At 41.5% G+C, this 16,616-nt stretch overlaps 1 protein-coding gene across 14 annotated transcripts in view; it reads left to right on the forward strand.

The window, feature by feature from the left end:
* Nucleotides 1-16,616, forward strand: part of LRRC31 (leucine rich repeat containing 31) — a gene marked incomplete at its 3' end in the record, with an annotated part of 40,147 nt that overhangs the window by 16,549 nt on the left and 6,982 nt on the right. For 6 of the 14 annotated variants that reach the window (XM_081007996.1, XM_081007993.1, XM_081007994.1 and 3 more), the window contains 7 exons: nucleotides 481-569; nucleotides 8,019-8,113; nucleotides 9,944-10,107; nucleotides 12,678-12,917; nucleotides 13,451-13,570; nucleotides 14,362-14,529; nucleotides 15,189-15,356. In XM_081007996.1, the coding sequence (XP_080864122.1) occupies nucleotides 8,088-8,113; nucleotides 9,944-10,107; nucleotides 12,678-12,917; nucleotides 13,451-13,570; nucleotides 14,362-14,529; nucleotides 15,189-15,356 (886 nt within the window). In that variant the 5' untranslated portion in view covers nucleotides 481-569; nucleotides 8,019-8,087. Of the gene's footprint in view, nucleotides 1-480; nucleotides 570-7,392; nucleotides 7,488-8,018; nucleotides 8,130-9,943; nucleotides 10,108-11,295; nucleotides 11,808-12,677; nucleotides 12,918-13,450; nucleotides 13,571-14,361; nucleotides 14,530-15,188; nucleotides 15,357-16,616 lie in introns of those variants that run through there. The other 8 variants (XM_081007989.1, XM_081007988.1, XM_081007987.1 and 5 more) reach the window with 5 other exon arrangements.

Below are 16,616 nucleotides of genomic sequence, written 5' to 3' on the forward strand. Positions count from 1 at the left end.
CTGCATTTGTGTAGGACTCTCTGCTGATCCTATTCTGTAAATCCGGACTGTACAGCACATTATAGGGATGAAGACAAGTTAATCTCTGCTTTTAGAGTTTTACCCTCAGCAAACCCTTCTTGGCAGCAGGCAGAACCACTCACCTAGTGCTAATTCTGTCTCGGCTTATTAGGCAAAGGGTGGAAGGGCAGAATCTTTATGGACTAAAAGCACTTCCATACAGTTAATCATGTTATGAGAGCCCAAAAGTGTGTGTGTCCGTTCTGCGCAGAGGGTTGAAGAAACAGATTTTTAAAATAAACAAAAGTCTAAGCTCTTTATGTGGTGACATATGCTCTACTGTTGAAAATGCTTACTTTTTTCCCTTCAATTAACTTTCAGTTTTATATGTACAGCCAAGGTCCATCTCTGAAACCTTTTTAGAATCTTTTGCACAAGAGAGCATATTTAAGTGTTAACTCATGCTTTGTATTTATATAGTTGTAGGTTCAATCTTTGTGGCTCTAGTTCATCCAGCCTGATTCCCTCCAGTTGTTTTGGACTACAACTCCCATCAGCCCTGGTGTAATGTAAGTACAGTGGAGGCATTAGTAGTAGTAGTAGAAGTAGTAGTAGTAGTAGTTTTGGCAAAGGAACCTTGCTGTGAACAAGATAATGAATTCGGTATGTTCCCAGAACAAAAGGGAGCTAATGCTGATCAAAGACAGGAAGTAGAAGATAAAGGGCAGATCCACATTTAAAGAACATGGCTCCTCCTCAAAGAATTCTTGAAACTGTAGTTTTCTCCTCCCAGAACTACAATTCGCATATACTTACCAAGCCTCCGCTACCAGGATTCTTTAAGGGAAGTCATGTGCTTTAAATGTGTATTGGATGTGCTTTAAATGTATGGTGTGGATCTGTCCAAAGACAGAAAGCGAGTGAGCGAAGCCAAGAATCAACACATGCTATAGTAGATTAGGTAAGAGAGGTTCAGAGTAATTTTTCTTGTGTTTAGATTGATGGGAAAGAGATTTTAAGTAGCTCCTTCAGCAAATTCCCTGTAAGATAATGGGGATCAACAGAGAATACGCTGCCTTTAACAAAAGCTCCAGAACTTACTTCTGCACCTATCCCAACCTCATTCATGCCTTCTCTCAGAAAAATACTTGAATTATTATGATGTGTATTCACATACAATCCTATAACAAAGTGCTCAGGGTGGTTTACAATAAAAAGCAGGGAAAAATACAATTCATACAAACTGATCCTCAAGCCATAAGCTGGAGTTCTTAGTTTTAAATGGCTTCTGTAGTTGGTAAAGTTACATTGGTTTAAATTAATTTGGTTGAATCCAGACTTGAATAATGCTTACAGTAGACACATCACAATCAATGGGATTGTCATGATCCAGTCCAAGGATTCAAAATTAACTGACTTGTGGAAAGGTTGCTTGTCTTGCACCCCACTAATAGCATCACCATGTAGAGATAATTACAGCATTGCTAAAAATTAAAAATATAAATTCAACAAGCTGTTATTTTATTTGTTTAAAACATCTGTGCCCTGCCTTTCCACATTTGGCCAACCCCATTTATAAGATTAAAAATAACTCAAACACAATTAAAACAAATAACAATTTTAAATTAATGTCAATTATTCATAAATATTAGGTGATTATCTGAACATTACTTCTGGCACCAGGTTCCATATGTAAAGCAACCACTTTCTCAACAGGCAACATTAAAACAACTGGCATTTTTATTACCCTGATGTTCCATATAGGTTACGATCATTAGCCATTGTATATACTTACAGCAATTGCCAAGACCTCAGTTTTGAAACTGGGCAAGATTGTATGAATATCCAAGAGCTTGTGACTTCGCTGTGGATCTTTTCTTCAGGCTGGTTGTGTCGCTTGGTTGGCTTTTAAGACACATTGGGATTAGCCCATCAAAAAACTCTTAACTAACGATGACTTTGCTTTAAATACAAACTCAATTTATCTTGATTAGCCTTCATCCCTGCGTTTAAGCCCTCCCCACTCTGACATCACAGGCCCTTCTCCCAGACCATCTCTCAGGAGGGCTGTAAAAAAACAACACATAATTACTTACAAGTAGCACATTCCACTGAGCTGATAAACCTATTTTAACATTTAACCTGTTAAGCTGGTGTTAGTCTTTAAGGCAATTGGTGCGTCCTCTGAAAATCTGAATCGTTCCTGAAATTATGCACTTGGCAACAGAAAAATGATCAGAATTGTTCTGACTGTTATCAGTCCACAATTGATTTTTTAAGAAGCTGTTTACTTCTGCCACATGACAGGTCTGTTGCCCCATAATTACTTATCCTGTTGGGCTGGAAAGATTAAAGTGCTGTTAAGCACACTGTGAGGCTAACAGGCGGATCAGATGGTTATACTGCTCAAGCTCACAGTTTACTCTTTAATTCTCCCTGTCAGTTAGTTAACACCTCTCAGGCTGAACTGAGATGCTAAGGGCCTCTTCACAAGTTATCCATTTCTTAGTGAGATGTAGGGACAGGTCAAATTACCTGTTCCAGGTAGCCTGACACATTACAATTAGAACTGGAGTGATTAATACTGACAACACCCCCTTGTCTGGTTTCAGAGAAGCACTCCCTTGCCAAGGACCTATACCTGGAGGCTGCAGTCAGTTGAAGACAACTTGGCCCAGCCCACGCAAGGCTAACTCTGCCCTGATCTCCCTTTTCTCAGTACAGTATTCACTAACTGAAGTCTGGCTTTGACCTTCCCCAGAAAAGAGCTGCATACCTTGTTATATGCCACTTCCTACTATTACTGTACTTGCTCAAACTTCTTTTGCGTGCACCAGATTTGCATGGGAATGATGCATACTGCTTCACTGTCTGTACCTTGGATTTGTAATCAAACATTCTGTAATAAGAAGATTAATCTACTGGGTCACCTGTTATACCAGATGATGCTAAGCCTGCCCTCAATTTTTGACGTCATGTGCCCCAGACTCCCTAAAGCAGGGGAGGGAAATGTCAGGCCTGGAAGCCAGATTCAGCCCTCCAGACCTCTCTGCCTGGCAACGCCCCTCACTGGCTCTGCACCATGCCCTCTTCAGGAGTTTTTACCTGGCTGGAAGTGCTGCTGAAATGTCATCATGTCTATTGCTTGGTCAGTTGGAGGATGGACAGGTGTTTGGGTGTAAAATGTAAATTACTGTATGCATCTGTAAGAGTAACAACCATTGCTCAGCCTTCTTTTTCCTTTGGCCTCTCCCGCCAATGCCATGTGGCACTCAAAAGATTGCCCACATGAGAATGTGGCCCTTGAGCTGATAATTGGTTCCCTGTCCTAAAAGGCCTCTATGCAAATTTGGGCCCCGTAGATTGATGCAGGAGAACGTAGTTGCTGGTATAATAATGCGGTCCTAAGCGTGCTCCATGCATACATGCCATCTTGGAATGAATCTAACTGAACCACAAGGTGGCATTCAATGAAATTTTGCCCTACATAGACCCATTGAAATCAATGGACCTACCGTAACTTAGTTGCATTCATTAATTTTAACAGGTATACCATGGGTAAAACTTAATAGGGTTGCCATATTTCAAAAAGCTTTTTTTTTTTAATGAAAATGCCAAAAGATCCAGGGCTAACTGTCGCCTTCAGGAAATTCCCCCTGGCCGTCACTTATGTCTTTGAAATCCTGGTAGTGTCCAGGAAAATCTGGACATATGGCAGCCCTAGAATACTACCCATTGAGCTCAGGGACTGCGGTGGCATTCCTGGTATGGGTCTGACGTTTTGCACATCCTGAGGAGAGTGCAGGGATTGGGAGGGCAATGAGAGCGAGGAACTCATCACATCAGCAGGCACTGAGGCCTCCTAGCTCCAGCACAGATTGATGACTCTGGCCTGGTAAAACAGGGAACTTAGGCTGGTTCCTGATAGAAACTCTCATGAAATTCAGCAAGAGGCATTACCCTTCCACTATCCTATATGTTTAGAATTAAAACAGGTTCCACACACATAATATTTGCTGCAATTGGGGGAACAGGGACTAAATAATAAAGTGAAGTCAGTAGTTTTGCAAACCCACCACTATATACTGGCAGGCAGAGTGGAACCCAGAGCAGTTCTTTCAATACTAGGGAGATACACTTCCAATTGATCCCAGTCAATAGCCTGGCTCCGGGGTATGAAGCTTCTGGCCTTCCAGGCATTCTTGGGCTGCAACTTCCAACTAGCTCAGCCAGCATGATCAAAAGTCAGGGGTGGTTGGAATTGTAACCCAGCAGGAGGGCCACAGATTAGCCACCCCTGGCCTAGTGGCCACTTTTTGAACAAACCAAAGTTTCTGAATGGTCTTCAAAGGCAGTCCCATGTACTGTACAACAAATTACAGCAGTCAACCCTAGATTATACTGGTGCATGTATGACTGTGGACAGGTTATCTCTACCCGGGAGAGGATGCAAGTGGTTCTTTGTTGCGGAGGCTACCAAGCTTACCTAGGCTTCCAGTGTCAAAGCTGGATCCAGGAGTACGCCCAGCCCTATTACCTGATACTTTAGGGAAAGTGCAGTCCCATCTAAGACATCTTGAACACCACCTTCCTGAACAAATAGCTACCAACAAAATCCTCATCTTCTTGGGACTGAGTTTCAGTTTACTGCCCTGCTTCCACCCCCATTACTGATTCCAGTCACCTTATTTAATTCTAGATGGTGCTTGGATCTGATACAATGGGTAAGCTTTGTCAAGCTGCTTGGCAACAGTGACCACAATGCTCTTAAGTTCAAACATACATGTGGGTGGGAATGTCAGACAGATGAGCTTTTCTGGAGACCTGAATTAATTGCTTCTTAACAGCCCAGCAGGACTTGCGTGCTTTTCTGTTTCTTTTTTACACTCCCGAGGTTAATTCTTGTCTGCCTTAATTGTGGCATTCTGGTTGGCATGTGCAACAGAGTTGCTGCAAAAGAGCTTAAAATCCAGTTTTTATCATTCTTGGATCTTTCCTGTGGCTATTTTTTTTTTAAAGGTTACTTTATTCAAACATCCTCTTCTGACTATCTGTACTGAGACACCAGCCTTTGTCCGAAGATCTGGTCATTGCACTTTATTGCTGTGCCAGACGTGCTTTCCATATACCGTATTTTTCGCTCTATAAGACACACTTTTTCCCTCCTAAAAAGTAAGGGGAAATGTGTGCGCGTCTTATGGAGCGAATGCAGGCTGCGTTGCTTTTGCTGAAGCCAGAACAGCAAGAGGGATTGCTGCACAGCAATCCCTCTTGCTGTTCTGGCTTCAGCAAAAGCAACGCAAAGGCTCTTCAACAACATTTGGTTCAGATTATTTTTTGGTTTGTTTTCCTCCTCTAAAAACTAGGTGCGTCTTACGGTCGGGTGCGTCTTATAGAGCAAAAAATACGGTATTTGCATTTGCTTCCTTAACGTTTATCTTTCAAAAGTGCCAAGGCATTTTCTTAGTTTCTAGGGACACTTGGAGAAAACATTCACATTTCACTTGAAACTATGGAAAGGGACAGCATCTGATATCTGCTCAGCACAATCACGAAAACCTAGTTCAAATCACTAAACCTGCTTAAACCCTTTCTCAAAAAGTTCAACAAAATCTTTAGCCTTCTGCTTCATTGGTGAAAAAGAAGGATCAGTTTCTCTGCTCTACAATACTGCCCAGGGCACTTCCTGCTAAGGGAGCAAAAGAGGAATGTCAACTTCATGCTTGGCTTGTGTGCTCCCAGCTGCATCTGGCAGGCAGCTCTTGAGAAAAGGATGCTAAACTAGGTAGATCTGTGGGCCCACTCCAGCTGGGTTCCTTTTATGTCAGGGGTGGGGAACCTCAGGCCTGAGAGCAAAATATGGCCCTTCAAGCCTCAGGACTCTCCCTCATCCACAATGTGCATTGGGGGGGAGGGAGACCAGGGCCACAGCTAGTGGCTAAGGCCTAAAGCCCCCTAAACCCAATCAAAGGATTCAGATCTGGATAGGCCTTGCTGGACTATCTATTTTGGGAGGGAAGGGATCATGCACTCAAGTCAAACCTTGTGATTCATGTCACATGCAGTCTGGTCCTTAAGAGCTTAAGTCAGGGGCATCCAATATTTTAAAACAATTCAGTGTTAACACTACAAAGTTAGAGTAATTCTCTAGTACTGTATTATCTCTGTATTTTTACTGTGATCTGTAAATCCATATATTAATTATATTTAATATTGCTCTATTTAGTTAATGATTCATGAACTGGAAATAAAGTGATGCTGGCATTAATATTCATCATAAGTAATATTTAAAATGTGACCTATTAAACAGCCATGGCAGTGGAGTTCTCCTTAATCAAGCCAAACATCTGTATTCCAGATGGAAGCATCAGTGATCCTTAGTCATGATGATTTTAATTAGCCTCTGGCAATTAATGTAGTTTGCAGGCCTTAATTGAACTCATCAGATTACTTATTCATGCAAATGCTTCAGTGCAAGGGGATTACTTTTGATATATTAAGGGCTAATGTAGTGTAGGAACTAACAGGCTGAGCAATGAAGCTGGAAATAAGCTCTTTCAAAGCTTGCCTTGACTGTAAACTCAAGATATGAACCCCCAAAACACCCTCAATGGAGGTAATAATATTGACCTACTTTACACGGTCGTCGTAAGGATTAGTGAAATAATGACTCAGTTCAAATCATGGCATAGCACAAACACATAGGAGAGCGCAGGTTCCTGGAGAGGAGATCGTGGGCACTGTGTTCCTTCTCTGGTTCTCCCACTACCTCACAAAATATGTTGTAGTTTGGCTTAGCATATCATCCAAACTCGTGGTTTGTCCCCTCCGGACAAATCATGAGCTTGTAAACCAAGAAGAAACCTTGGTTACAGCTTGTGGTTTGTTTGGCATGAGGCAAACCATGAGCCTGGGTTCAGATGGCACATCAGTCCAAACCATAGCTTAGCTTCAGTTAATGGAGCAGAAACAGGACTGATGAAGAGTACAGTGGCCTTGAGCTTCCCTTTGAGAACCCACACACTCACACTGAGCCATAGCTTGGCTTAGTGCAAACCAGGAAATTAATACTCTAGGAAATGCTATAGTCATTCCAAGCAGTTGTGTGCAAATCATGGTTTTGACCAACTAATAATAATGATGATGATGATAAAAAATTATTTTTATTTGTACCCCGCCCTCCCTGGCCAGAGCCAGGCTCAGGGCGGCTAACATCATAAAACTAACACAGTATACAAAGAACATGAAAACAGGCAATCAGTTAATTAAAATACATCTAAAAATTAGTTCAGAGCAAATTAAAATCTGGACAGATGGCAGTCCATGGGTAAAATTGAGAGTAATGTATTCTGTGGAAAATATTTTCTAGCCACCAATTTATTTATTTATCAGGTCTGTTTTAGATGTATCGCTTGGAAACAGTGTATGTACAGTGGGACACCATCCCCATGCTCACATTCTCCAGCACAGATTTGATGGCATGCAAGGTAAGACAAAGTACCATGTGCATAATGCCTCCATTTCCTAAGCCCTTTTAAGACATCCCTATTTTCATCAGAGACATGTTGGAGGGTATGGAGTTATTTGACTCCCAAGCCATCTGAAGGCAGCCCTATATAAGAAAGTTTTTAAAAATGTTTAATGATTTTTTTTAATATGTTGGAAGCCACCCGAAGTGGCTGGGGCAACCCAGACAGATGGGCAGGGTATAAATAGTAAAATTATTATTATAGAATAGGACGTCCCTATTTTCCTCAGAGAAATGTTGGAGGGTATGTCTGATACTATAGAGGGCTCTTTGCCTTTGAGCTGTAAACTTTTATGTTGAGATGGCAGAATTGAGTGTCTTCTTGCGAAGTACCACCTAGGCTGGGCTAGACTCACTACTAAACTGAAAAGGAAATCCTCAAAATAATACTTCATGATTAAGTGCATGCAATATAGGATTTTGGTGTTTGCAAATCCTTTTTTTCAAATCAACTTGTGGCATTAATCCTCTAATGGCATTATTCCCTTAGACTATATGCCGGATTAAGGAGTCATGATGAGGCAAAGTACAAAAATCCACGCTAATCTTTCAAAGGAGGATGCTGCGTGGGATGCAGCTAACGAGGTTGTCCCCATTAAGGGTCGGTCCTTCTTCTGTCCACCTAGTCCCTTCCCCTTCTGGCATATCATGGTGACGAAGTGGAAGGAATATATTTGTAGATGGTGTGTACACAAGAAACACCCAAGCAGTTCCGTGGCCAGAATCTGCCCTCCTTGAAATCAGTCATTAGTAACTTGATAACTTCCATTGTCAAGGCTTCTGTGCTTTGTACGATGTGAATGCAAGACAACTTATGAAACCTGTTTCCTTGTGCATTTGGAAGCTAGGTTTTCTTCTGAAAATCACACAAGAAAGCACAAGACCTTATCATAGTCGCAAAGTTCAGCACCTGAGTAAAACATGCTTTTGGAAAAGAATGTCCTGCATGTCTTTGAGAAAGGAAAATAGTCACTAGCATTCCCTTTCTGACTATATTATTCCTACAAAAGCATGGCCTGATAACCCAGATATACCCCCAGTCCTGTCCCTCTGTAGTGTAAGCAGAGGTGAGTGCTGCAATGCCTAGACCGCTATGCTATCTCCAGCTTGTAGAACACACCATATAGAGTCAGACCATTGTTCTATTGAACTCAGTGTCATCCACAGCTGATGGTTGGAGCTTCCAAGCACAGTACAATACTAGCCTCAATTTTTAGGTTTAGGGCAGGTGTGCTTGGCCCAAACAGTGTCATGGGCCAAGTGGGTAGGCATCAATGCTTCTGAATACTAGCTGCTGGAAACCACAAGAGGGGAGAGTAGTAATGTGTGTGTCATGCTCTGCTCACTGGCTTCCCATAGGCATCTGGGTGGCCACTGTGAGAACAGGATGCTGGACCGGATGGGCCATTGGACTGATCCAGCAGGTTGTTCTTATGTCTGGCAGGCTTTCAGATGGGGTCTCCCCCAGCCCCACTTGGAGATGCCAAGGATTGAACTCAGGACCTTCTGCATGCAAAGCAGAAGCTCTACCTGTGTGCTACAGCCCGTCCTCAACAACTACTCCAACAACCGCTGCTTTTTAAAGGTTCCACAATTATATGGGGAAACAGTTCCCTCATCATGATTTCATTTCTGGGGCTGGAGCATCTCCTCTTGGACAGCTCAATACTAACTGAAGCCATGGGAAGGGGCAGTTAACTTCATTGCCTTCCCACCGCACCATTGCTGGAGCTACAGGCTAACCAGGCAGTGCCTCCTCAACCAGAGATTAAAAGGTCTCGTGCTGCATGAACCTGGTGGCCAAGTAGCTCACTTCCAGTGATTAGGTACCCATTTTCACATGCGAAAGAGGAAGAGCCATAGCTCAGAACAGGTGCAAGCAAAAGGTCAATCCCTGGCATCTCCAAATAGGACTGGAAATGAAATTCCTGGTCTCAAACTCTGGGGAGACACTGCCAATCAGTGCAGACAATATTGTGCTGGCTGGACCAATGGTCCATTGTGTTTCTGGATTACTGCGATATCATATAAGGCTGCACATTTTAGTATTGCTGCACATCTCATCTTTCAAATGGTAAAGTTCTGGAGATTTTAACGTACATACTAGCAAAGTTGTGTGATCACCATTTCTATGTGAAATGCAGAAGATGATACCAGCTGAATGAATACAGTATCCGCCACAAAACTGGAGGCATCAGAAAATAAAGAAAATAAGTACATCATCTATTAACCAGGCCTGTTTGGAAGGAATGGGGTCTCTTGGAGATTCTTGCAAGAGACTAAGCCAAGCTTGAGGTTCTGAAGACCAAATACAGCTGCCCACTGCCTTCGGTATTTTGCTATTCCATAACTCTGTACATCACCAGAGTTAACTTTTTCTTGTCCTGTGTGTTCACACCCTTTGTATATTTGCAGAATGATGTATTTACCCAACATTACCCGTCTTTCAACCAGTGTGCTATGTACACACTCCTTCATCAATCCATCACCTCTTGGTTGCTCTGCACTGAAATCTCTGCAATACTTTGGTGTGTTCCTTGACTTTCTGGCACTTCATCTCATGGGTGTGCAGTGGAAAAGTGAGTATCCAATGAGTTCATCTGATGTGCTACTCCCATTTTTTCCTGAATCTTCAACTAGTACCGGTAATTCTTACTTTTTATTCTTAGATTCAAAGACAGATACATTTTTGCATTGCTATTATTAACAATTCAATTTATTAGGCATTTGCTATGTAAAAAGTTTCTAAGCAGCTTACAAAGATTTAAAAACATAAGGCATAACACGAAATCAAAAAGAAATGAAGGGTGTACCCAATATATTACAATAAAACCATACAAAAATCCCTAAAGACATGTTAAAACTGCAAAAGCTTTGGCAACAAAAAATGTCATCCAATAAATCATCTCTCAAATGCATGGGAGAAGAGATAAGTAAATACCTGGCACCAAAAGGATGTTTATCCAGGCACCAGGTGGATCTCACTGGGGAAAGCATTCCACAAGCAGAGGGCTACAACTGAAAAGGCCTTTGTCACCACCCTCCAAACCTTCCTCAGAGAGGGCACCCAGAGAAGGGCCACAGATTAACATCTGTGGGTCTGGGAGGGGACATAACAGGACAGATGCTCCAACAGATTTTGCCTTCTAAAGCACCAGTTGGGCAAGAATTGTGCCTTTGTCTTTGAAAAAGCACTGAGTTTAGATACCATATGTCTTGGCCCTTGGACACGTCACTCATTTCTCAGCCTCAATTCTGAATCTGTAAAATGGAATGATAGTGATCTGCTTAATAGGAATTTTGTCATTGCAGTGATATGGGAAGTCACAGAAGAATAAGAATGGTAACATATGATGTTCTTAAGATGTTTTGCGTGAAAACCTAATGGAAAAAAAATTAAATGAATTTTGTTCGTGCAAACATAGTAGAAATGACAAAGACCTTTGTAAATTTTAAAATAAATAATGTGCTACATTAATGGCAGAAGTAATTGTGGCCAGAAGAAACAGAGCATTTTTCTGGCAGATCACTCTCTTCAAAAGATTTTGGCAGATTTCATTATGAATCCTACCATAACTATGAGGACTAACTGTGAAGACTAAATCACAATAGATATAAGATATTTTTGGGAAATGAAAACACTGTAATAATATTGCTTCATAACTTTATCTTCACAGAAGTATGCTAGCTATTTGATCTCTCGGCTTTTCCCAGACTCCATCAGTGTTACTTTTAAAAGGGAACACAACGATCCTTTTTTTCTTCAGGTAGTCTTGTAATTTGAGCTATAAAGTGACTCAGCCTTCCCAGCTGCCAGCAATCCGTCACATGTAAGAGGCTCCGGTATCAAAGTCTACACAACTACTTCCTCTTTTCTCTTCGAATGATCCTACCCCACTGCACAAAAAATGCTGACCAGACTGTTCAAATGAAATGTTCAAGGAGGTAGTTGGGCAAAACCGTTGAAAAGACACATCAAAGAAAAAGTTACGGTAATGCTTTCCACCAGACCATCATCTCCCTTGAAAATACTTTTGAACTCTGCAGTTCTTCTGAAGAGTGTATGTCCCTGCTTCACCATCACACCAAATCAAGAATATTGCATGAGAAAGCTAATATAAGAACAGAAAGTGTCTGAAGACAAGCAATAAAGCAACTGGAACTGAATCAAGAGCAAACTCAAAGGATGATCAGCATCAAAGCTGATTTGTTTCATAAGCCATGAAAATACTTGGAAAGGTAAAACAACCCTTCGATTAAAAAAAAATGGAAGCTGAAGGTAGGTTGTTTTACTGTATCTCTTAAAAACCTCTGGCAATGCTTATTCTGTATTATGTATTTTAAGCTTTAGCATGCTCTGTCCCAAGAACTCAGGGAGCAATGCTTAAAAACAGGTGCAACCAACAGATCAAAATGCTCAGTAGTTAGCAAGAATAAATATTGTATGATGGGGTGGGGAACCTTTGGCTTTTATGCCAGATTTGGTCTCCAAACCATGCCCACCTCCCTCACACCTGATGCCATATGTGATTTCAGGTTTGCTATGGGTATTGCAAAGGAAGAATCAGGAGCTTAAAGTGAGCTCTTGATTGTTCCTTTGCCAGAACAAGGTGTGCTCCCACCACCCTTCAGCTGGTTTTCAGAGCCTTAAAGAGCAGTTTGGGGCTGTTTGCAACAGGGCTTTCAATCAACCCTGCATTGCAATTTGAAGTCCCAACAACCCAGGCTTCAAAGCACAGTATCACACACCCCACAAAGTAAAAAATTCCCAAACTTAAAGGTAAGTTTGCCTTTAAATACAAACTGGATTTCTCCCTGTCCTTGGTGCCTGTGCTTTTATTTTGGTTATATTGATATGGTTTCCATGAATGTTTTGTTGTGATTAAATGTATTTTTGTTTGTGAACGGCCCAGAGGACCTTGACGATTGGACAGTGTAGAAATACAGAAAAATAAGAAGAGATGGCTAGGAAGTAATAACTATGTACATACCATGGCAGGAGTTGCAATACATTCTGAACTTTCTCTTACGATGAAATTGTGTGGGCGTACATAGTACACAGTGCATAGCCTTCTTTGCCTTCTTTGCTCAAGAGCAAGTGCTATCCGAAACACAATTTCTGCCTCTCTTTCTCTCTCTCCTCGGAAAGGCGCAAAGTGGACAAGCACAGAAAAGGGTGCAGATGGCTTTTTTCAGAGATCCCCATTCAACTTCTTTAGAAGTCAGATCCAGAAGAAGAAACCCTCTGCTGAGAAAGGGGGATGTGAACAGTACCAGGGCTCAGACCACGAGGAATCCAAAGAGGAAAGTGGAAAAGGAAGCAGAGGACACAAAATGAACGATTCCTGTTTAGAAACTCAAATGGTGGAGCAGATTTTCCCTGCACCAGGTAATAGTGATAAGAAAGAGCACTTGAAGAACAGGGACTGTCTGCCCAGGGGGCCTGTGCTCCAAGAGTAGCTCTCTGTGAGTGAAGACAGATGTAACATTGAAACATCTGTGAGTGAAGACAGATGTAGCATTTTCACCCACCATGTTGTCCCAATGTTTTGCAAACGGGATTGTGAGGAACTCCAAACTGGGTGAATGGGCAGTCAATGAACAAATGCAACTCCATGTAAGCAAGTGTACAGTGGTGCACATTGGGGCAAAAAGTCATTTCACATATATACTAATAGAGTGTGAACTGGCAGTAACTGACCAGAACAAGATTTTGGACTCATCAGGTGAAGATGTAGAACTGCTGTGCAGCAGCTGTGAAGGCATTTTGCATGTTAACGATGATTACGAGAAATATGTTCATGATCTGCCAGGAGAGAGTCTCCTGCATGATCAGAAGCATGGTTTGGTTGGTTTTCAGCAAATGTTGGGATTGTTGAAAACCATTCAGGTCACTACATTTCCATTGTCTTGGTTCCACAGACTCAATGCTGTGTCCGCAAAGAGTCCAGAATTTCCTGGGGAAATTGGGCAAACAGCCCTCTAGCAAGGTTTTGGACTTAAATAATTGTGCATTAAGTACAACAGATATAATGGAGCTGGGTGAGTATACATTTTGATACGTATTTTTTCACTCTAGTAATGGCTTCAGAGGCATTGTTAAATACTTGAGTGCACAGGCCTATGGCACAAATTTACATAAAATCTACATGTGATCATTTGTATGCATAGATGAAAATTTAGGCTCACTTGCAAAAGGGAAAGCAAGCTTCGGCAGTCAGGGATTTACTCTGAGCTGTGGTGTGCCAAAAGGATTTTGTGAGCTCAATGCACAGTGTATGGAGACGGCCCTCTGCCCTAATCACAATCTGTTGGCCACAGCTATGTGTGTTTATTTATTTAAAAATATAGCCCCTTAATATAATCAAAATATCTAAACAATTACAAAAGTTTGTAGCCCCTGCAAAGCCTCTTTCAGCCAAGTCCTGGCCATATCTGCCCCCCACAACACACATGGCATTATATAAGAGTTAAGCTGGATGGGTGCGACTTGCCTCAGTTGACCTCACGGACCAAATGAGGAGGGCTGGTGGGTGAAGTTTGGTCTGCAGGCTGGAGGTTCTCTTCTTTGGTCACCTCTCTGCTGCCACCTGACTTCCCAGGCGCATGGAGGAGATGAATGGATTGGAGCCATCTTAGTCTTAAAATATCAACCCCCCACCCCCTTATTTGCAGATGTAGGAACAGAGCTACACAGAGTTACTTGTAGTACCAATAGTACCTTGCAGCTTTTCGTCTCTGCCTCATTAAACCTTAATGTGCACGCACAGTTCGGTCATATATCAGCGCTTATATCAGCAGTGGTTTATCTCTCACTCTGCTTTCTCCCCTAGTTGCCATAATACATTTGCTGCCAGGCCTGGAAGAGATTGATCTTTCTTGGAATGATTTAATAGGAGGGACATTAAAGTCTCTTACCCTTCCGTTCAAATGTCTGCAAGAGCTGAAAGTCCTCCGACTGAACAACTGCAGACTCACAGCCATGGATCTTTCGTTTTTAGGTATCATCCAGTAATTGCATAACTTACTCCGAGAGGTTATTACAGTGGGTTATTTTATTAGAGATCTAGGTAAATTCTAATCTGAATTGCGGGGACCTAGTCCTGCAATTCCATTTCAGACACAGGGCTTGTCCACACTTACCTTTTGCCCCGCTCTTTCCAGGCACAGATCCACGCTTAAAGCACCGTGCCCAGGTGTGTTGATGTTTCTGCCCTGGAGTTTTCCCAGCAAAACCCCTCTTCAGCCCTCAGTTGGAGTAAGTGTCAGTTCTGGTTAACTGTGGATTGACGTTTGTTCCTACTGAGTGTTAAAAGAGTGGGTTTTTGTGGGGAAAGCTCTGGAGCAAAAAGGGGGAGCACTCAAACACTTTAAAGTGCAGAGCTTTAAAGAGCTTTAACGTGCAGACTGTGCCTGGAAAGAGCAGAGGAAAGGTAAATGTGGATAAGCCCTAAGGCTGCATCCGGACTATGCAAATATGAGCTTGCTGAAGTAGGGCTGTAATTGGGTACACAAACCTGTGTATGTATGTTCCTGAAATTATTACATTCTTGCATGTTCTTAAACCAAAGTTTAAATAGTGAAAAAGTATGATGCGATCATTATTGTCTTCTGCTTCTTCAAATCAATGTATAAAATAGTATCAAATGCTTATTTACAGGGGAAGCACTTGAAGTAATTCCTCACCTTGAAACACTAGATTTATCATGGAATACCAACATTGGTGGGAAGCTTTTTCTTCTAATCCAAAAAATCCCCAAAGACCATAAACTCAAAACACTAAAAGTGATGGATTGCAGTCTAACTTCTGAAGATGGTGAATCACTAGGTAAGAGCCCATGGCATAGTGATGTAGCAGCTTTGAATACTGTTTTAGCATTTTATTTAGCTATCAGACCAAATACCACTTTGTATGGAATCAAGATTTTAAACCTGCTGCACTTGAATGCGTTAAAGAATTTGTGTGAAAAGTGGCAGGTTGTGCCCTGTGATTTATGAGTTAGGGGGCTTCAAATATGGTTTGTATTGTGCTTGCCCAAATTTTCCCATACGGTCATTATTGTGGCTTTCAGCAAGTAACTTATTTCATTGGTTTCTTGCACTAGTGATTGAGATGAAAACATTGTTTATTTATTTGATAAACTCTACAAACTGCTTGATTATAGTATGGTGTAAAACCTCGAAGCACTTTGCAAGAAATATTAAAATTATAAATAAGAACCTGTTAAAAACACTTTAAAACATTTTAATGTCATGAAAATGAATAGCACGATATAAACAACAAATGGCTAGGGAGGTGTATCAAAAGATATAGTTAGTTCGATCAAATCAACATTTGAAAATTTTCCCCTTACTGGTTCAACATTTAAATGAGTTTAAGCTCCCTTTGTTCGGTCCCAGCTCCTGCCAACCTGGCAGTTCGAAAGCATGTCAAAGTGCAAGTAGATAAATAGGTACTGCTCTGGTGGGAAGGTAAATGGTGTTTCCGTGCGCAGCTCTGGTTTCGACAAAAGCGGCTTAGTAATACTGGCCACATTACCTGGAAAAACTGTCTGCGGACAAATGCCGGCCAGTAAAGCGAGATGAGCACTGCAACCCCAGAGTCGTTCGTGACTGGACTTAGCTGTTAGGGGTCCTTTACCGTTACCTTTAAGGCAAATTAACATTCATTAGCATGAGGAAGGAAACTTCATAATTGGCATATGTTGTCTGATTGGCTTTTGAGAAGCATGGGCAGTCTCTCAAGATGTGTGAGGTATTGACTGGTTCATGTTTATTACAGAAGGATAACCTTTTTCAAATCCTAAAGGGGTTAAATTTTAAAATGAGATATGTGTAGAATCTCTTCCTCCCTCCCTCCCTCTGCCCACCTCCCATTAAGAGAGATGCATACATAAAGGTTATGTGGTTATTCTGGGGAGTCCAGACAACATCTAGATAACAACTACATCTTGGACATGACCTTAAAAAGAATATTTAGAAACTGGATAAATGAAATTATTTCCCATTTATTTATCATGAGGCAAATAATATTTCCTTTTTCGATTGGATTTAGAACTACCTTCTTGTTTTGTTTTAAATTCCAAGT

This window comes from Podarcis pityusensis (genome assembly GCF_964106645.2).
Source record: "Podarcis pityusensis genome assembly, chromosome: 5".
NCBI classification, from domain to species: Eukaryota; Metazoa; Chordata; class Lepidosauria; order Squamata; family Lacertidae; genus Podarcis; species Podarcis pityusensis.